The sequence below is a fragment of the Chroicocephalus ridibundus genome, chromosome 2 (genome assembly GCF_963924245.1).
Source record: "Chroicocephalus ridibundus chromosome 2, bChrRid1.1, whole genome shotgun sequence".
Classification (NCBI taxonomy): Eukaryota; Metazoa; Chordata; class Aves; order Charadriiformes; family Laridae; genus Chroicocephalus; species Chroicocephalus ridibundus.
This window is the reverse complement of record NC_086285.1, coordinates 113,686,579-113,709,089: the sequence shown is the minus strand read 5'-3', so window position 1 is coordinate 113,709,089 and position 22,511 is coordinate 113,686,579. Positions and strand designations below refer to the sequence as shown.

At 42.7% G+C, this 22,511-nt stretch overlaps 1 protein-coding gene across 10 annotated transcripts in view; it reads left to right on the top strand.

Annotated features, from left to right (window-relative positions):
• The window catches only part of MTCL1 (microtubule crosslinking factor 1), a 111,751-nt gene that overhangs the window by 73,096 nt on the left and 16,144 nt on the right, over nt 1-22,511 (top strand). For 6 of the 10 annotated variants that reach the window (XM_063326561.1, XM_063326560.1, XM_063326562.1 and 3 more), the window contains 5 exons: nt 2,706-2,798; nt 5,648-5,878; nt 7,473-7,661; nt 15,040-15,207; nt 20,657-20,911. In XM_063326561.1, the coding sequence (XP_063182631.1) occupies nt 2,706-2,798; nt 5,648-5,878; nt 7,473-7,661; nt 15,040-15,207; nt 20,657-20,911 (936 nt within the window). The remainder of the gene's footprint in view (nt 1-2,705; nt 2,799-5,647; nt 5,879-7,472; nt 7,662-15,039; nt 15,208-20,656; nt 20,912-22,511) is intronic. The other 4 variants (XM_063326563.1, XM_063326566.1, XM_063326569.1 and 1 more) reach the window with 1 other exon arrangement.

Sequence of the window (22,511 nt, the reverse complement as noted above, 5' to 3'; positions counted from 1 at the left end):
GTCTCAGGGTGCATTGGTAATCATGTGAAAACAAGTCATGGCAGAAATGTGGGATTGTGCCAGCTGGAAAGTAACCTGAAAAGCCTTCAACATGCTGAGAGGGGCAGAGAGGGGTCGGTGCAATGAGGGAGCGGTGGTGAAGCCCCCAAAGCATGGATGACTTTTCTCTGCATATCCTCTTGAGGTAAAGACATCGGCATGGATTAGCTTGTTCTGGAGTGATACCAGGTGAGAGAAAAGGACTCAGCAGAAGGATTTGGCACTGCCTGTCCGAGAGGACGGAGGTGGAAGTGGATCTGGAAATGCAGTAATTGGGATTTGTAGGAAACTGTCAGTCAGTGTTGAGCTGCGGATGAAGTGTAGCTGCTTCTGTGGTGCTGTGATGGAGTAGCACTAGCTCGTAGTTCCCGTCATTGTGTGTTTGTGTGTCTTGTTCCTAGTGAGTTTGTGTTTGTTTCTGTGGTGTCGGTCTGTAGTGTGGTGGCCGTCACATTCGGGGTGTTCTCCGTTCCTCGTGTAGCGTGTTCATTAATGAGAACAAAGGAAACAAAGAATGGAAGTTAACAGGTTATCAACTTTTGTGTCCATTTTGTAGCAGTGTTGTCTCTCAAAACAAAACCACAGTTGTGCCACAGACTACACCCTGTTGATTATATGATAGGGGTCTTATTTCCACATATAAACATACAGAAGTCCATCAGTGCACTATCAGGTGCCTGAACTGCATATACAAATATCACATGATACATTTCTACGTATTCTTCATTCACGATCCAGAAGTTTAGCAGCAATCTATTAGACACTTAGCAGCTTTATCTCCCTTGATTTGAGCAGTACAAATCCCAGTACTTTGCATGATTTTGGCTGATTTTGCATTCATAAAAAGAAGGAACACATATTTTTTTAAATTACACCTGAATTAACTAGGTACATTGATTCTTATTTGCCACATTCCTAAAGAAGCCTGATCAGAATAAAAGAATGCAGAAATTTCTGATGAAAGTGATTTTTCCTTTATTGGATGAAAAAATTAAATCAGTGATTTACAAATTATTGTGCAAAACTGGCAAATCCCATTACAAGCATTTCTTTCCGAATTATTTGTGAGACCTTGTGAAATACAAAATGCCTGCAGGCACATTAAGGCGTAAGATGAAATCGATAAGGCAGATAATGTTCTGTGGTCACTTTACGTATACCTTTCAGAGGGCTGGAAGTGTCTTTTCCTCAGGTACAAAACAGACGTGCACAAGTCAATAAGTCAATCAAATAAAGAAGGAACTGATAGGCTCCAGAAAGTATACGTAGGATGACTTTCATTTTTCAGCGGAGCATGGTCCTGCGGGTGGTTTATGGGATACTTCCCTCTGCCTTATCTTCTTTTTCCCTAGAGGAGGAGAGGAGTATCTGTTCCGGTGACAAATACTTATAACACAAAATGTCCCAGCAAGGGCTGCTGCAGCCCAAACAGAGGCAGCAGCTGGTTTTGCCCTCGGGAAGCGGGAGGAGTGCTTGGGAAGAGGAGATGGATGCTGGGGCTGATGCCGGAGGGGAAATGGCAACACAGCCCCCGAGAGCAACGCAGCCCCCACAACCTGCATTACGTCCTTGCAGCTGCTGAGGTTGGAGCACGCTGGATGTCGGCCAGCAGAGATTTTGGGATTACACTTTGAAGCCTGAAGCAATCCCATCTTTAAATGCATCTTTACTCCGGGAAGTAGGAGTTCAGTGCCATAGTGTTTTTCTGTGGTCACACATGGGAAGAGGACGGCATCTGGCCGAGCATCCCCCTTGTACAGACAAATCAGTTTTAGCTCCAATGTGGGAGACAAAATGAAGGGCATAGAAAGTTCTGATCGGAAATATAAGTGCCACAAGATTAATTAACATAGTATAAATAATGAGGTCTGACTCTGCCTTCTTGGGTCTTTATTTCTGAATTAAGTAACTTTCAGAAGTAAAGTGGATGGGTTGCCAAACTTAATGAGAACATAAAATCGAAAGTATTACGATTAAAATACTTTTGGACCTGAAAGGGGAGATACTTAAGCATTTTACTCAGAACTCAGGCTCACACAGCTTATCACCGTGACATGTGTGGAGTAATTATTTTGAGTAGAAACCAGAGAATGAGGTCAGCTTGTGCAGAGAGCTGTCCTGTATCTGAAGAGAGGGGTCTTATATGCTTAGTTGGTTTAATACACACTGTCCCATTAACTGCCTAATCAAAAGTGTTGCAAATGAATAAATAATTAGGTTCAATATATGTGCATTAGATGCATCTTCTGCAGAGATGTTAACATTTTATAGCTTTGATTATCATAAAGAAATATGCCACCGAATTTGTAATCCTGTAAATAGGAGCTTATCTGGCAAACATCATTGACGGTGCGCTGTCTCAGCTACTCAAGTGCAAACCCAGAGCAGAGTCCTGAAGGGAATATCCAACATGTAAAATCAGCATCCCAGCTTTAGTTTTCAGAAGAAGCCACACAGGAAATTCCCACACATATTTAGGGCATTGCTATTTATTTGCACACTGTGCTTTGGTTTTAACTATTGATAACCGTGAGTTGTGCAGATGTCTGTCCTGCAGTTCTTTTCTTTTTTCCTTTTTTTTTAACACTGTGGAGACACATTTTCTGCTAAACCTATCCCTTTGTCCTGCTGATCAGCTCAGGGATTCCCATGTTTTACCTGTACAGAATGTATCGATACAGGAGCTTCAGGCTCAGCTTGAGCAGGAGACGAGACTTCACCGAGAGGAGCAAGAAAAGTTTACAGAAAGGATCATCCAGGTAAATACGAAACCCGCCTGCTGGGAGAGACGCATGACCATGATGTGTGGCGTGGACCTTGATAGTCAGGACCATGGGAACTTGTGTCCTGATGGCTGTGCCTGTTTGGCCTCATCTGAGTAAATGAAGAATCTGGAAGTTGAGGAAATGTAATCTCAAGCCTATTTTGACACTTTGAATCTGGTTTCTCTGCTTGGTGGAGAGAAGTTTTGTCCTCCCCTGTGTGTGGGAAGTCGAGGTCGAGACATGAAATACTGCATGGGGAACAATATCAGCCCTTTCAGCTCTCTATGAGCTGGGAAAGGGTGCGTTTGATCTCTAGGAGCATAGTTTGGCTCTGTGCCTTATTCTGACCCCTCCTAGCCCAAAGAAAGTCAAGCACTTCTCTGAAGTCGGAGGAGTTGTTACATGCTCATGACTGAGACACAAATCAGGACTTTTTGTATTTCTCAGTACCTCATGCTTCCAACCCTCTTATTCATAACTGGTGAATAAATCATATTTTGTTACATGGGTTCCCCTGCTCTTTTGAAGGCTGGAACAGATTAGTCAATCTTTTTGTGATCTCTAGCTCCTAGAGCAAAAAAAATCTTTTGCTAATTTCTGCAGGCTGTTTGGCTCTTAACTGAAGTTTTCTTTTTAAATTTACTTCGTAGACTAAATTCAGCATAATTGTTGCATAGTGTAAAGCATTTTTCTTTGTGCCAGCTAATCTCATTATACCCAAGTGGTATCTCTCCGTTTTTTCATAAGTGGCTTTAATTTCCAGTTGATCTCCATAGGAGCTTTCTCATGGAGGCTTTTGAAGGCAACCAGTAAATTGATTTCCTTCCTAGTTGCCTTGGCCATGAAAGCTTTTTGGAAGCTATGCCTGCCTCTCAAAGTTCTTTTCTTTTGCAATAGCTATCCATGGAAAAAGCATAATACCCTATGAAGCTACCTCCACCAGGGTCTTCTGCAAGCATTTGTGACCATGGGGACTTAGATCATAACAGCCTGTAAAAACAATGAAAAATGAAGCAAAATCAAAGCTAGCTATTCATGTTGACAGCCAGCAGAAATAGAAAAATAAAAGCATCTTCTGGATTCTTCATTTTTTCCAGATTATGCCCATCCTGTTGATATTGTTCCTTTTTTATCATCTTCCAGGATTTCTGGTGGAAATGACTCAGATCTTTGCTGTATTTAACCATAAATTCATTTGGTGGAAAAACCTGCATCAACACAAAATCTATTTGTTTCTTCCTGTAAAAATTAAATTTAAAATAAGCCCTGTTTTTGCTATTGCATTTTTAGCAATGTTTAATGACATCAAATTGATGTGTGCTAGCAGTGTACAATCTCCATGATTGTTATTATGAGTTCCATGTATGTTTCTTGGGCCATTATAGCTCGTTTTGTTCCAAACTACTTTTAAGCTACATTTTAAACCCATTTAAGCTAGCAACTACTGTATATAATTTTAATTTGATCAGGAACTTTTTAAGGCATGGTAGTATAGATGCTGAAAATTTGCATTATGCCAGAGCACATCATTTAAACGTTGGGAGCGCCCTTAGTAAACCATCTAGTATGGACCAGTAGTCTGTGTCGGAAGCATCTGAATGTTGCCATGAAAATCAAGCACATATTTCTTAGCAGTATTATTTGTTAGGGGGTCCATGCTCCTGAAAAAGAATCTCTGAAGTATTCGTCATTCCTGTGTGAATGTTGTTTGTTGTAGGGTATGTTCTTACAATTTAAATTGTGGTCGTTAGCGTACTGTGGCTTTCATAGATTTCATCTATGGAGCTGGTCAGCAAAAGAAGAGGCAGTTGTTCCGCAGAATGGAAAATAGTAGAAACTGGGATCTGTAAGCAGTGGTTCTGTACTCATTTTCCATCTGCCTTTTCTTGATCAATATGAACCACAGCTTGGTGTTGAAGTGGAAACACTATCTCATCCATGCAGAATATGAGATGATGTACAACTAACTTGTACAAGTGCTGTTGGGCGCAGGTCATGCCATGGTTTGATTTTGACATATTGAGGGAGATGTCATGTTTAAAGAATAACATTTCAGGTGGCCTTGTGTTGAAACAGGGGTAATTACACATGTGTTCCAAAGAACGAGCTTTTCTTGGCGCTTCTAGTACTGAAACTGAGACATGTTGAATGCCAAGTTGCAGCCTATTCCTGTCTCTTCTGTTCCTGCGCGTGTCCCCGATCTAGTCATATCAGAATGAGAAACTGTTTACTGTGAGTCATTCAGATGCCTCTGAGAATGAACTGTGAGAAGTGGGGGACCAGTGGTTGTACCTGAGATACTGGATGTGATTCCTTCAGAAGCGTTGCTCTTCCAGAAGCAGAGGGAGACGTAGGCACAGAGGAAAGGATGAGTCTGTGGCTGGGGAGGGAAGAGGCAAGGGTCATATTCCAGGTGTCTGAAGGGCAGCTGTGGTCCCACCTTGTATGAATGCCTGCAGATGCATTTAGCAGGTGTGATACGTGCAGCAGTGTGGGGTGGTGGCTGTGCTGGGAACATACTGTAGGTATACAACCAAGAGAGGGAGGAAAATATGAGTGGTATAAAATGCTTAAGCAGCAAGAGAGGTCTTGTGCATCTTGAAAGTAAATGTCCACTTCTACAGCAGGTTACCTGGATATGGTTATTTAAGCAAAGCATTATCAGCTGCTGTCCTCTGATTTCCTCAACGGTCATAACTGCTGAGGAACTTAGTCAAACTCAGTAGCTACTCAGTACTGATGAAAATTGGAGATTTCAGTTTGTCTCACCCAACAATGTACAAGTCCTGGAGGGTGCCCCAGGACACCACCCCATTGACATGCTGCCTGTTGTTCCATTAAAGCTGGAGGAGGAGCATATGCAGACCCTACGGAGGAAAGACTTGGAAGTGCAGAGCTTGACTTTGCAGAACAAACTGGAAGAGAAGACGTGGAGCCAGGAGAAAAGTCTGCTGCAGCAAGAACTCAGGCATTTCAAGCAGGATACCTTTCTCCTGTATGTCAAACTGAAGTGGCTGCTGAAACATTGGCGGCAAGGCAAGCGAATGGAAGAGGAAGGGGAGGACATATTAGAGGTAACTGTCCCACCCTGTTAACCCAATAAAGTTGCAAGCGGTGTGGTACTGGGATGTCCCTTCTTTAAGTGTAGCCTTTAAATATGATGTGGCATCAGCAACTTTATAATTACACATAGATTTAAAGGGGGATTCAAATTAAACATGAAGTCTTTTCTTAAGTTGGCTTGTGCTAAAGTATGTTCTACATGATATGTTACAGATCACCCATCTTTAAATCTGTACCCTTAACTAGAACAAACATCTGGTCCTGAAAAACTCTCTCATAGTAAATGAAAATTTAATTAGGTCTCAAATATGTGACTCCTGAATAATTTTTGGAAAGAAAAATACGTTAGCGAGCTGATGGAGTGAAATCTGTTTAGATGGGTGGAGTGCTGTCGTTTTTCTCATCGTGTGCACAGTGTGTTCCTTACGAAGTCTTCAGCAATACAGATGGAGGGAAGCTCTGTTTTCATGTTGGCAGGAGAATTATACAGCTTCTTGTGGGAACTTACAGTGAATCATTCTTGTTTGTTCCTCTTCTCTATACACACGTCTATCACCGTCAGCAGCGGTACGACGGTAGTCATCATGGTGATTTTCCAAGTAGCAACTAAATTAAGATCAGGAATTTCAGACGTACATAACAACCTGGAATCCCCAAGCTGACACATCTCAGCAGGGGTGTGACTGCCACCCAATATGCACTGTGAAGAAAGGTGCTGCAAAATTGTGTTGAGTTGCACATCCAGAATTAGTTTACTTTGGAAATCTTACCTAAAGAAAAAATAAGTTAAAAAAAGTGTTTGCCCATTCTGACATGTTATACAAAATTATTGAGAATAATAGATTTGTTCTGCAGGTTCGTGCAATTCTGAAACAATTTGCTAAGGCAACTAAGTAATTTTTTCTCAGTATTTCTGATACTTATGTGCCTAGTGTTTTTCATTGTTTGCTGCATTTGGCAGTACAAGAAACCTTTCAGGTGTGATTGGAGTATGCTTAAGTTGAATACTCCAATGTTCTCTATTCTTAGATAAAAGGTGGATGAACATCTTCATCTTCATCTGCTGTGGTAATATGAGTCAGAAACAAGAGATGAGTAGCATTTTAGAAATAATTTGCTTCTACTTTACTTCAGCAGTACTAATATGCTTCTATGTAAACTAGCTCATCTTCTACTATCAAAATAGCTTTTGGATTTTTTGACTGGTTAATAGATAATCGATCCACCTCCAGCCATTATTGGAGTCATGTGTTTTGCTAATGCATTAGAGAGAATAAAGTGCTTGGTTTGGATACTTCCCAATTTCCGTATCTTCATCAGATAATACACCACTGTCTTGTATAGTTTTTCATTAATGCATGATGGATTATAAGCATCTTGTCAGCTGCATAGATCACCCGTTTTGCAGGCCTGCGTAGTATTGTGTTCATATATGCAACATGTCATATACCACCCAAAGATAATTTCCTGTAGCCTACAGAAGTCAATATAACCCACCACAGAGATGCAGGGGAAGATAGTCCCTTCCTTAGCCCTTCAACAGATACCTGTCCCCTGAGGTAAATGGCAAAAGAGTGTTGATGTGTCCCATCTCTTGCATTTTAGATCGAGCACCCTGAGGCCCTCCCAGATTTTGGCATTCAGTCAGAGCAGAAGGCGGATGATGCAGAGCGAGAGGAGGAGGAAGAGGATGTTGTGTTTGCATTGACAGATTTCTCCCAGCGTCCCACTACGGAGAGCACTGATCATGGACCACAGCTTCAGACTGCAGAATTACTGCAGCAGCAGAAGCAGGTACTATACCGTTTGTATATCATGTTCTGGGCATGAAAACTGGATTTTTCAAGGGAGTTCATTTTCTTCTGCTACTGTCTTAAATCACCTAGAATCATACTTGTAAAAATACTTCTAGCTACACAGCAATTACAGTGGATTTCATCCATTATATTTATATTTAATCAGGAGCCACGTGATTACTGTTCTGTTGGCAGATGCTATCAGTGAAAAATCCCATTTCCTCTTGTGGCTGTTTGCCCAGAAACATCTATCAGTATGTGATGGTTTGCAGAATTTACATGCTCCTCTTGCCTGAGCACTTTTATTGTATTCTACTATCAAGCTTTTAGCAAGAAGAGGTGATTTTATTTCCTTTAAATAATTTAAGAAACTAGCCCATCTATTTAATGTTTTCCTTAGAGATGATGGGAAAACAATGCAAAAGTTCCTTCCTGTCACTGGGCTTATTTTTAAATGCCTAAAAGCAAATCATGCTAACTTTTCCCTGACATCTCCTGTGCCCTGCCTGTGTGTGTCAGAGCACTGCCATACATCCTAGCCTTTTCCTTTGTGCATTTGGTATACCAGCAGTCCTAACAATAATAATGGCAAACATTCAAATGGGACAGACTTAAGGCTTCCAGCAGTTCTTCAGGAGCATCTTCTTACATTTTTAAAATGGAAAATGTTCAGATGAGAGCATCCTGTTACATGGAAATATTTGCAATCGTAAGTAGAATGGAGCAAGAATTCTGTGCAAAACATATATTCAGTGAAAAAGATCTTGAAGTCTTATGCCCCATCTCTATCTGAGCCCTTGACTTGTGAGCCTGTTCCATGGCGAGAGCTCTCAGACAAATCTCTGTATGGCCGCAGGACTCTACTGGACTCGCTGCAGGCTCTGGGGATTGCGTCTGTCTTTGCATGTTGGTTCTTCACCTTGAATTCCCCAGACTCACAACTATATACAACCTGTTTGCTTATTATCTATGTGGTCTAATAGATACGCAGCAGGTATTAGTAAGTCTCTATCCTATAATAAGGTTAGGCTGGTGCTGGCAGATGCACAGGCTGTCTTGCAACCTACCTCTCTAGTTCAAGATGTAACTTCAGTTAGAATTTCTATAAGAATAAAAATAGTAGAGAGCTGTGGTCTTTATACTGCTTCATATTCTGCTTTAAGTTTATAGACTCTTTTGCTTTCCTTTTTCATAGTGATAGCTGACAACTTCATTCTCTAGCTATTATTTTCTGTGAAGTGTGCTACCAAGGTAGTATTCATTTGATCACTTTGGCATTTGGAAAGGCTCTACCTTGCCATTCACCCAGACCTATCACTGTCATCCTCTCAGCAAGCTCTTCTCTGGTAGAGGCTGAAAAAGACCATGGAAGAGATGCTCCTGAGCACGTCATGTAATTGCATTTCATCTGTAGACTGATTTAATCTAGAATGAGTAACAGAAATATAAACCAACATGCTATCTCAGTACAAATTCTGTCATGTACTAACTTTCCATATAGATCTCTTAAAATGACTGAGAACATTCAAATAAATTATGTCCTCTTTGAAATAATCATTGCTGAGGCTTTAATCTCAATTAAGGTGGTAGAAATGGGAAGTAGGATTGCTTATAATTCATTTTTGTGTGCATTGCAAGGTTAATTCTGATGCTGTCATAGATTCTGGGCATCAGAAGTGTCTTCTGGAAGACCATGACAGAGGAGTAGTTGCCTGCACACCTCCTGTGCCCTCGAGGCTCTGCCAGGGCCTTGCTCTGCCCTCACACGACATAGTACCAGTTGGGCCTGAATTGTCCATCTCACTGTAGTGGATGGCTTGGCCCTGCAAACCTCCTGCGTGCAGGACCTTCTCTGTGCTCACCAACCTCAGAGACCCTGGTCCTTGCTCTGCACACATTACAGACTTTCACCCATAACCGTCCACTTAATTCATATATGATCCCCAAACACATTAACTCAACAAAAATAGAGCAACAAGACACTTTGCCTGTGTTGTCCCAGTTTAAAAGCTCTGAGACCACCAGCAGACCCAGAGCACGTCCTTCCTGGAGGGGTGTATCGCAGCAGCGCTCACCTCCCAGTATACCACTGACTAGTCAGGCTGTGCTGAAAAACACCCAGGGCTTTGGGGGTCTTCTGCAGCTTCCTTAAGCCCGCAGCTGGAAAAAGGCACTGTTTACATGGGGAATTTGGGGTGAGTGGTGAAGCTGGAAGTCTCCAAGGTTTACACCTGCCTAGGAGAGCCCTAAGTTCCTGGTTCTGCCTGGCAAGCTCTGAGATGAAATGCACCAGCACTTGTTTCACATTAGGAAGGAAATTTCGCGATAGTCTAGGAGTGGCTGAGATAACTAGGTCAGAAAAAAGGAAGGGTTTACAGTAACTTGAGGTAACCCATATTTATTTTTAACATTTAATGTTAATATTTAATGGCTTGTATTTTCAGCCTGCACTCTTGCTGCTGACTTTCTCACCCTGCCTGGAAAGTGGAATTGTTTTGAGAAAAATGATGAACCCTGAGGCCTTAACTTCAACAAGCAGCCTTTAATTTTATATTATTATGATTTGAGGTACTCGACTTGGTGGAAAGTGCACATCTCGCTTGTCTGGGATTTTTATGTGGCCGGTGTGTGAAGGGATGAAGGCATAGCTGAGGGGAAAGGGGAGAAAAAAGGTTAGTTGATGAGAGGCAGAGTAGATGGGGACTCTGAGAAGGGCCAATTCATCTTTCTCTTCATGGCGTTGTCCCTTGGCTGGTAGCTGGGGCGCACTGCAGAAAGGGTCAGGCAAGGAACTGGCATAACTCAAGAGCCAAGCGGGAAGTCTGGTCATGGGCAGGAGATAAGCAGGCAAGTTGGGCTGGTGGCCCAGTAGAGGAGGGCTTGCTGTAAGTCAGTGTTTCTACGTGTGGAGTAAGAGATCAGGGAGAATAGCTTGTGCAAAAAGGAAGAGCTTTGGTTCAGTTGAGCAGAAAGGGTGAGATGCCTTTGATGGTGTAAGCTCAGGGGAGTAAGAAAAAAAGGGTTTACACATCTGTGGTGCAATGGAAAAAGCAATAAAAAACAATACACTCGCGTTGTTGCTTGGGAGGGGTGTCAAGAAAATCCCCAATTAGATCTTTATTTGCTCATACAATATTTGTTTTCAAAGCTTAGCTAAGAGAAAATCCCAAAGGAATAGTAATTAAGACCTAAATATACTAAAATGATTTGCACCAAGATCCAGCTTCACTTTTGCCTAGATCTGTGATTAGACAGATAAAATGCACAGTTCTTGTTCGCTGTTTAGGCTCCTGACCTTGTGTTTTTAATTCACTGCTCCAATAAACTGCTTATAATACCAGGCTGTGGCTAAATTCTTCAGTGAAATTCTCAGAGAAAAAAGAATTGTGATTAAAAGCAGAGCCAAGCTTCAAACAGCTACTCTGGTCCCAAACTTCTCTAGAGCTGGAGGCTCCCATCTCGGGGGTTCACACAACTTAGCAAAGACTCCAAAGTCCTGGAATTTGAGGAACTGAGGTTTACTACATTAAGGTTTTATTTACTGTCAGATGTTGTTTCTTTTACCTATAAATCCTGAGCTGTGGATACAACAAGACTTTAAACTGCTTTTGTAATTTGCTTGTTTCTGATCAGTTGTGAATCAGTCAGGTTCCTCCATGCTTTTTAAATTTCAGTAACTGGTAAGGTACTCAAGAGCCAGCTCCAGAGAATCACAGCCATGCCCCATTTCTTCTGCCTGTACAACATCCCTGGGAGGAAGGGGAAGACCATAACAATCCTTATGTATCTATGGGACTTATTCTAATGCAGAAGCTGTTTGGCAGTTTTACCAACAGAAATCTAAAGCATGTCTAGATGTAAATGTTGTATTTCAGAGCACATTGTCTCCAAAGTGCTTTGTCTGATCTCCAAAAACACTCCAGTTTGACAAACAGAAAACAAAAAATAATCTCACAGACCTCTCCAACTTCAGACTGCAAATATAAAGTCATGCAAAAGAGACTTCTCTGCAGGAATTAAAAGTATGTAACCAAAATTGGATTTATATTGGCAAGTTATTTAAGAACCCAGCAATCCCAGGGGGCACCTGGGGTACTTGTCTCATAACAGCGATGTTGATGTAATGCCTCTAGAAATAAGACATGCCCTCATCTCAGTAGGCTACAAACCTGCAATGAGGCTCTTTTGCCTCCTCTCTTTACTAGTCCATCACTTCTTTATTTGCAAACCTAATTCTACACGACGCTAAAGCTATCAAATGTATGCACAGGAATGAGGGATGTAGCTTGTGTTAGTGTTATTTGGTTTTATTTTTCTTCTGCCTCATTTCCCTCGTGGAACCTTTAGACTGCTTTGCTAGAGAAAGGTTCATGCAGCATACCAGAAAACACAGAACGTGGCTCTTGAATGAAGGCACTTCATAGACATTTGGGGTCAGGGTTTTCAAAGAGGATGAGGCCAGATTTTGGTGTGCTCAATACCCAGCAGCTCCTGTTGTGACACTAAGGATAAATCTTCAAAAGAGCACGTATTCTGATTACTACACAAGAGCTTGAGATGTTTGGAGAATTTAGTCTTAATTGGGTATTAGAATGAAAATTAGTGGTGGAAACATAAAATCTCATTACATATTGAAAAGTAGGTGATCTTATATGCATGATGGAGACTGCTGCTGTATAGTAGGAAACTGCTAATTGGCATTAAATGTTAATGGAATTAATTCTGCTTCTGTGGGTGCATTTCTTATAAAACCCCATGTTGTACACCATCACATTTCATTAGCCCAAACGGATTATAGGTCAGTCAATGAGCACCTGCAGTCACTTCCCTGCATCTAGCATATTTTTGCTGATGAATCAAATGGCTTGGAAAAAGTAGACCACATTTTTTTGGTTTTTAAAGAAAAAAGGCACCGTGGTATGTCTGATTAGTGATTACAAAACTGGGTAAGGTGGGTTCAGTGATGCCAAAAATCTGATGAGCATATGAAATCAGCTTAGTTGTCTGCATAAAATTGTATATGTATTGTCATTGAAAAAAGCACATGAAAATTATTTAGAGTTTGGCATATTCTGTTTACTTGACTTGTCTACAAAGAAGTCCCCTTGTAGGTACTTCATGAACCACCAGATAAGAGGAATTGCAGGAAGCCTCCACTTGGGAAAATAAATAAAAAATAAAATCACTTAGACTATCATACAAGAATCGAGACAGCTAATTCCAGTTAGGCCTTCCTGAGGAAGCTAACACATTCATGAGAACCAGGTGATTAAATGCTGAATCTGCTGAGTGAACTTTACCATTTTTCTGCTCATGCTGTGTCTGCTAATCAAGTGTAATTTTCTTAAAAGTATTTTCTGTTCAGAATAACTTGTCAGATACAATCTCTGGCTACTCCCTGGTCTTTGAGAGGCTCATTGGGAATATTTGATTTAAATTTTGGATAAATAAATCATGTTCCACGTTTCTGTTTTCTAATTCAATGACTGCAAAAAATGGTGGGATACCTTTTGTTTTGTTGATCCAGAATGATTCTTTGAAAAATGTTTTTCAATAATTTACATTAAAATGACAGGTTTTGCAAGTCTCCAGAGAATTTGCAGAAAGTAAATGCCAAAACTAAGAAAAAAACCTTAGAGATTTGAATAAGTATACATGCTGTCTTTCAGTACTTGCCAAGATCAGATGTCATCTCTGGGCCAGACTTTTAATTTAACTCCATTCTTGGCTCCTGGCTAGCACAACAGCACAGAAAACTTTTTCGATATACCATCACATTCTCAACAAGGCGTGGATGGGGGTTTGCTCTTTGATTCCATCTGCAAGAGGGAAAGTGGCCTACGCGGCCTTCGTGCCTTTGGTACCACACAGGGTGCTGCTGCAAAGCAAACCTGTGTGCAACTGCCTGGGACTGAGCAGAAATGTGAAGTTTAGACTAGTGAAACACCTTAGCAGAGGTACTCAGCTCAAAACCTCACTTTTTTTTTTCCAAAGTAATTTTGTCTCATAATACGAAAGCATTGAAAATGAATCCCTTTTCTTTATATGTAGTTTGCAAATATTTGAAGTTGATGAGAGGAACCTTATGAAATTCAACAAGGGCAAGTGTAGGGTGCTGCACGTGGGGAGGTACAGGTTGGGGGCTGACCTGCTGGAGAGCAGCTCGGTGGAAAGAGACCTGGGAGTCCTGGTGGACAACAGGATGACCACGAGCCAGCAATGTGCTCTCATGGCCAAGAAGGCCAATGGCATCCTGGGCTGCATCAAGAAGAGAGTGTGGCCAGCAGGTCGAGGGAGGTCATCCTCCCCCTCTACTCTGGCCTGGTGAGGCCGCACCTGGAGTACTGTGTCCAGTTCTGGGCTCCCCGGTTCAAGAAGGACAGGGAACTGCTGGAGAGGGTGCAGCAAAGGGCTACCAAGATGATGAGGGGACTGGGACACCTCTCTCATAAAGAAAGGCTGAGGGATTTGGGTCTCTTCAGTCTGGAAAAAAGACGGCTGAGGGGGGACCTTATCAACACTTACAAATACTTAAAGGGTGGGTGTCAGGAGGATGGGGCCAGGCTCTTTACAGTGGTGCCCGGGGACAGGACAAGAGGTAATGGGCACAAACTTGAGCATAAGAAGTTCCACCTAAACATGAGGAGGAACTTCTTTCCTTTGAGGGTGGCAGAGCACTGGAACAGGCTGCCCAGAGAGGTGGTGGAGTCTCCGTCTCTGGAGACATTCAAAACCCGCCTGGATGCGTTCCTGTGCAGCCTGCTCTAGGTGACCCTGCTCTGGCAGGGGGGTTGGACTAGATGATCTCCAGAGGTCCCTTCCAACCCTATGTTTCTATGATTCTATGATTTGAGCAATGACTGTATGTATGAGACACCAGCTACCCAACAAACCTCAGGAATGATACTCTAGCTTTGGTTTACAGTAGTAAAAAAGAAGTTATTACAGCTGTCCTCAATCCAGCACCTTTTTCAGGGTGAGCTAAGTTTCTTTGGCTTTTATGGGTGCTTCAGGACTAGGGCTAACAAGAAGTAGAATCATAGAATCGCAGAATCATAGAATCATTTAGGTTGGAAAAGACCCTTAAGATCATCAAGTGCAACCATAACACTAACACTGCCAATTCCACCGCTAAACCTTGTCCCTAAGCATCACATCTACACGTCTTTTAAATACCTCCAGGGGTGGTGATTCAACCACTTCCCTGGGCAGGCTGTAGACAGAGAAGACATTGCTATTCTTAGTTTTCTTATGCAAAAGTTAGCCCAGGCACTTTCTCTTCCATGCAGTGGAGTTGCAGGCATTTTTCCTCCTAAAAATGAAACTGGAGGCTGAAGCCATCCAATGACAGCATTTCGTTTGCTTTGTTGCAACAGGCAAGTGAAAATCGGAAGCTCCTGAACGCTCTGAAGGGTTTGCTGGATGACTTCCGCTCGGAGCTGCGGGACGAGGAGCGTGAGCGGCAGGGGCTGCAGCAGCAGTACGCCCTACACAAGGCAGCCTGGGAGGTGGAAATGACTGAACTGAAGTGTCACCTCGAACAGGTAACGTCCTCCACGTCCAACACCAGTAAAGAATGGCTAAGATGCTTAATGAAATGGGAAATCTGTGACAGCCAGGAAAGGGACTATTTTTATGCATTTTACCCTGGTGCCTGAAAGTGCCCCCAGAAGCCTGAGCAAAGCTTTGCCTCTTGAGTTGCCTCTTGGATTCCAGTTGTCCCAGTACGAGTGCTCACGTAGTAGGTACTGTGTAATGTAGGTGAGGACAAAGGAACCGAACCTCTTCTTGCTGTATTTTCTCAGAGGAGTTGGCTGGTAATGTATCAGCTGCAGTAATGAGCCATGCGGGTGTCTGTATGTATTGGCATTTATAGGAGAGAAAAATGTCTTGATGTTGGCATTCTCGCGGTTAGCTCGTCACTGTGCTTTGGCACATAACAATTGGGGTACTTGATGCATAGGAGAGAAAGGAGTGATTTAATAATACTGAAGTGATAGATCAGTATGTTAATATTAAACCAGCTATTCAAAGCTACTGGTTAGTGATGGATGGTACTGAAGAGAGAGCTCTAGTTACCCACCACAGGATACCATTAGAAGTATGTGTGTAAAAACTGGTGCCAGGTGCATCAGTGTCATGTATGGCTGTTCACAGAAGATATACTGTTTCTGAAGCAATATGAAAACAAATTAGCAGAAACCCCACAAGGATTCATTTCCAAAGCTGATGGCATAAAAGTTCTAATTTTCCGCATTGAAGAGGGAAGGGGAGGGAGAATTAGTAGGTCTTGAGGAGGTCATTCAGGTCTTGAGAAAAAGATTCATAATTGTAGAGCTTCTCTGCAGAAGACAAATATAATAAAAATATTCGCTGCCAGGAGGGTGGTACATTTAGGAGGATTTACTGAACATTGGAGACTCACTCTGACGCACAGAGCTGAGATGCAAGTGCTGCTTTTCCTGCCCAGGTACTGTAGGCTGCTTTCCCAGAATGAAGGAAGAAGCTTTCCTTTTAGCCAAGTTTTCTCTCAGCGGATTGAGAACCTCAGTTCAGCTGCTGCTTAGCGCGCACACATTTCCAGACAACAGATCACTTGAAAAAGGAAACCAAATCAATTCCCATTTTCACTCCCCTGAAAAGAAAACCTCAGTCACAGTTTTACCTTAAACTTGAGATGGCAACAAAGAGCAAAACTTAGAGGAATTTAGTCTGACAACGAACTGCCAATTTAGAGCTTGCACACTTTGCCTTTGCATGGGCGATAAACTCACAGGCTGGTGTTTGGCACAAGGATGGTGCTGCCAGTCCTGCCCAGGGAGAAAAAAGATTTGCACCTTTCCTTCTGGGGGATTTATCAGGCTCTTTGCTACCTCCACTGCTTCACTGGTAATAATAAGTAACATACGGTAATTCCTGAGCCACGGGTGTTACTCTTTACACTTTTTCAAGCAAACGAAAAGAATGAAACTGGTCAATATTTAAGACATAAACTACAACATTTCTCTTTCACAGTAAAACCAGGTCCCTAATGCAGTAGCAAAAAGACAGCACATCAAGCATTAGAATGTCAATTAGGATAGGGCAAACAATGTAAGAGTCCCACTGAGGTCCAGTATATGTGCTCACAATTACAAGGAGGGAATTTAAAAAGTGAAATATAAAAATAATAATATAATAAGCCTGAAATAGAAATAATATAAATGTAAATTTAACTCAAACTAACGTTAAATATTCAAAATACGGGGTGTTTTCACTATCGGTTTAATTTCAGGATCAAAATGGGAGGAGCTAGTGAACAACAGGTAAAATACCAGCATTAGATACAGTCGTGTTAATATCCGTTGCTATTCTGGGCCCAACATGTGGCATAACAACAACTTTAACTAAATAGCCAAGCCTGTCAGGTTGGTGTGAGTAGGAGGACCTCTCATGATGTCATTTTGTTGTTTTGATTGGTATGATGAAGCAGTGCGCTGACAGTGCTCCCACCATAGGTTTTGTATGGAGTTGCCAACCACCTGACAAGCCCCCAAGAGAATCAAGGCCTTTCTAGTCTCCACTGTTGATTTCATTGCTGCTGTTTCACATGGGTTTTTTTTGTGAAGCAGTAGGTCGATTAACAAGAGCATTTTCCTCAAGAGAGTCAACTCCTAATTAATAGTCACTGGCAATGGTTTTGCATTTTGATGCTTCAACCCTCTGTATAGGAAAGAAGGCAAAAAAGGAAAGAAAACTCTCTTGGTACAAAAGCACTGCATATCAGAGGTGACAATGTACTGTTGCCTGCTGCTTTGGAGCTTTAGCACTGCATATATCATTAAAAATAAAAGTCTTGGCTGTCAGAAATGTGTGTACATCTTATTTGGCAGGAGGGTCCGTAGGCAATGTTTTTAAGATAAGAAATAATGAGATTGCTCCCAAGTATGGGATTGTGATAATGCTGAGCCAATAAGGAGTCCCAGTAATTCTCAGCCTCCAGCTGGGCAAGTGAAAGATCCTGGTATTCTGGGAACTGGGAACTGAGAAAACTTTTGATGAAGGAGGGAGTTAGTATGAGGGGCCAAACCCTGCGTATGCTTTTAGAACTTGCATGTAAAGACACGGACCCTCACTAGGACTCTGACCAATGGTCCAGATTCTGGATCCCTGGGGGCAATATAAGCTGTGGTGCACATGAAGAGGCATCTGGCCACCCTTAGCAGTTAGCAGGCTTAGGAAAGTCACATCTAGACTTTCATGCTAAGGAGCCACCCATGGACCTTTCCTCCATGATTGGGCCTGTTTCATGAAAACAGAGGCAGAAGGATTCCCTCCTTTCCAGGGAGAGAATCATATAATCACAGAATCATAGAATGGTTTGGGTTGGAAGGGACCTTAGAGACCATCTGGTTCCAACCCCCCCGCCATGGGCAGGGACACCTCCCACTAGACCAGGCTGCTCAAAACCCTATCCAACCTAGCCTTGAACACTTCCAGGGATGGGGCATCCACAAATTCCCTGAGTCACCAAGAACTGGCTTCTGAGTCTAAAGACACTGCCTCTGCCCGGAGAAGGTTTTAGATCCCAAATCACTGAACACCAGGAAATTATTCTGAAGGTGTATCACTGTGTACTTGTCTTGGTTTTGAACTCATCTTTGTACTTGTAGACTTCCTGGACTATTCTCTAATGGGGTAAGAGCCATGGCTCTGGTCTAGGTGAGCCCATGGTCTGACACAGGATGACTTACTGTATTTTGGCAGCTTAGGCATGGCACTCTAACAGCAGCCATACATTCTTGGGATATCGCTCTTCTGGAGCATGTTCTTACTCCCCACTGCTTCTCTCATCTTTCCTGCCCTTCACAGGCACCACTGTCTGTCTTGCCATCTAAGGTCCTTGAAAGATGACATATATATCACAAAGAACAAGTCCTAAATAGCCCTCTGTCAGGCTTAGGTGTAAGGAGTACAGAGTTTACTTCATTAGTCCCTTATTATTTTGACTGACCTGACCTCTGCAGTGACACTCCTGAAATTCATGATTATTTAGTGACACAGCTACTTAGTAAACCCAGCAGGAACTTGTAAAACTGACCTGAGCTAGGGGGCACAGAATAGTAAAATTAAAGCAAATATACCTAAAAGAACATGTGCCAACATTGCTGACCCTGGCTGCAGCACTAACTTTGACTCCTGCAGCACCATGAAATGGAGCTGGGGACTTGTGGACGGACAGAGGAAAGATGTAGCAAGGGGCAAGAGGCCATTACCTGAAGTTAGCGGTGAGTTTGGAAACTAGCAGTGATATTTTTACATATTGCTGAACTAACATGGGCAGAACATGCTGGGGTAGTGAGTAGGAAGGCAGCAAAGCTTTTTGGCTTCTTGAGGAGCCACGCTGCCCAGGATGGTGTCTCCCATCATGGATCTGCAGCACAGAGGTGTCTCTCCCGCGATGTTCTGCATTTCTGCCCCAGGGCACCTCTCGTCCGCCACCAAGCCACGCAGTTGTGTGCAGGACAGCCTCTCACACATCGCTGCAGGTTCCACAAATTCACACTGCACAAACAGGGTAAGTGCGGGAAAAATAGTGTCGTGTCAACTTCGTTAAAATAGGATGCTACTTTTTCATAATTGATTTTTTGGTTGGTTGGTCATTTGAAAACAATTGGACTCTGGAAATTAGTGGTAGAGGACACAGGTGTGTTAAGATTTCCCTGTCAGTGCAAGTGGCTGTAACAGGATGTTCTCTGCAGCTCAGTACAATTTTAAATGACTCAAGCAATGACCTCTCGGCCATTTATTTGGGGAGGCTGTTCCAGAGACTAGTAAATTTCACTCCTGAATCCAGACTGAACTTCTGTTTGCTCAGAAAGTTTGGGCTTATTTTCCACGTAGGGCAAGGTGAAGGTGTTGTCCTTCTCTCTTGCTAAAGGAGCGTGTTTCCCAGCAGACCGGCTGCCTCTCCTTTTAGAGGACAACTTTAACTTCAGAGGTGGAAATGACTTTTCGCTGCTTTTCACTCCAGTTCACCTGCAGAGCCAGGGGACAGAGATGTATCCCATTCTGTGTCACTCACACATCTATTGAGTTGTCAACAAAGGGTCAGGCTTTGGGGATGAATTCTTCACTTGCTTGAATTTACACAAACCATTGAGCACTTTTTTCACCCTGACAACAGTCCAGCAGTGGCCCAGGTTGGCCAGAGAGGTTGTGCAATCCCTGCCCTTGGAATTGTGTCAGGATCCAGCTGAACAAAGTCCTGCACAACCCTATGTGATCTCAGAGCCAACCCTGCTGCAAGCAGGGGGATGTGCTAGAGACCTCCTGACACCCCATCAAGCCTGCATTTTCCTATGAACCTATTACCTTGGGCCAGCTCTTCTGCTCTGATCGAGCTGACCCCTGAGCATGAAGTGAAGGAGAAGGGAGGGCAGAAGGCATCAGCTAACTGCCCTAGAAATCAGTTCAGACACCAGAACATGTAGAGATGGGGGGATGATGTTGGTACATCTCTTCCTGCTGCTAACACCCTCTTTTGTTGGAAGGTGTGAGGAGCTGTACAATAAGACCATTGCTGAGGGTTGCTCTGGGGAAAGTCAGAAGATCTCTCATTAGGTTTCGGGTGCACTGAGGGAGAGCACAAAAGCAGAGCGGAGGCTGAGGGCATTGTCCTGGTGATTGTCTCAGAGACGATAATGAGGTTTATCTCCATGTTTCCTTCATTGCTGGTACCTGCACTCCCATCAGAAGGATTGTAACTAATGCCTTAATAGCATGAGCTGGTAAAGCTTGAGAAATTATTCACTATGGTTTTCACTGTCTTGATTTTAAAACTTTTTTCAAGTTGAACATATTTGATCATTTATTGAAATCCTAAGATCTAAGAATTGCCATAACTTTGACATTACCTTTGTGGAGTTAGGTCTTTAACTCAAATTCATTGTCAGACATAGGCTTTTACCACAGAAAGTTTAAAGTCCTAGTAACGTTTTACTTTAATGCCAGCTGGAAGGGAAGAGTGAGAACACCTCAGGAGAAACAGGCCTCACGTCTGATGCAAAGGGAGCTTTTAAAAGGGAAAGAGAGGAGCACAAGAAGCTTCTGGCTGAGAGTCATGGTGTGGTGATGGACCTCCGCTGGCAAATCCAGCACAGCGAGAAGAACTGGAACCGGGAAAAGGTGGAGCTCCTGGACAGGCTTGATAGAGACCGGCGAGAATGGGAGCGTCAAAAGAAGGAGCTGCTCAGGCGGATAGAGCAGGTAAGGAGTCATCTTGGGATGAGCAATTGCTGGCTGCAAGCATGAGGCATTGCACCATTACTACCCTCAGGCCAAGGTCAAGAGACTGTATTAAGCAGCAGCACAGGAACAATTTTGGTTCCTTGGCTACATCAGTGTTTCTCATGCTACAAAACGATTTACATACACAAGGGAGTAAAAGGAAATGCTCATAATCCCTATAAAAGACCAGTTATGAGAAATCAACGCCAGGTTAAAGGCCATTTCCTGCCTCATTTCAATTACCCTGGACAGGCACGGTCACATCGATTCATTCTGTTTGAAAGCTTTTGTGCATCTCTTCGTGCTAAGACACTCAATCCCACATGCAGGGTTATTCAAGGTTTGGTATACAGCTTCCTGCCAAAACAGTTTCTTCATCTGCAAATTAGCCACCAAAGATGCAGCTGTTGCGACTGTTCAGTCTCAACTGAATTCTTTTTCTCTAGGAAAGGATACCGGGGGTTAACATGAGGAGTCCTGACTGATAACAGATAAACCGCTATCAATACTAAATATTCCGAAGACACTTCTGACCTTGGTCACACGAATTTTGTGCACACCTCTGCTATCATTTGCAAATCTGATAACTGCATACCTGCCCCCTTGTTTTTCATGCCTAGCCGCTTAGTATTAGAGACAAATTATACCTAATGAATTTATTATCTGCCTGGAAGCCACACAAAGAATAAAAAGTTTAATGAGGGAGAGTTAATACACCATTTTGACTGAACATTGTTCAGCTCTGAGTCATGCATTCCAGGAAAAGTAAGAAAAACAACTCAAATTGTGGGTCCTCAGTTAACTGAATACTTTCTGTCCTTAGGACATCAGAAGTGGATCAGCACCAGGTTTGTGCGTGCTCTCTAGGGAGCACTACGCTTGAATGAAGCACAAAGTAGCTTCACAGGTTAAGTGGATGAAAGCCCAGTATAACTTCATGACCCTTTTGAAAAGGGTTCGTTATCTGTGTCTCTTGTTCCCATGCCTGGGTTGCAACAAGAAGCTTTAGAAAGGACACCGAGCTGTAAATATTACGAGTGCAAGACTAAACCTCAGCTTAAGCTATGGCTGTTAAACCCCCTGAGAAGCACTTAGCAAAATCCTGTATGCTATGGATATTTCTAAAATCCCTGCTAAACATGTAGGTCTGATTGGGCAGTGATCAATATGAAGGATTTACAGACCAAGAAAGGTGATTCTTGAGCTTCTAAATTTAAAAATATCAATAAATGATATTCTGGATTTTTTAATTTCCCATTTATCTGGGGATTTTTGTATATACTTCATGCAGCTTGTTGAGCTAGCCATTCTAATGCAGCCCAATAGTATGTCTCCTAAGATAAAACAACCAACGCCTACGAGCAAGGAAGGCTTGTAGCAGAGCTCTTCATCCAAATTACCTGGTTTCCAGGGTTCAGTGGCAGAAGGTGCCAAGTTCTCCATGGCTTGAGTGGGCTGGTTTCTAACTGTTGAGTTTCAGTGGCCGAACTGCATCCTGTGGATTCTTCATGCACAATGGGAATTAAATAACCCTCAGAAAAATGTCCAGTATACTAAGGCTGTGGACACAAACTTTTCT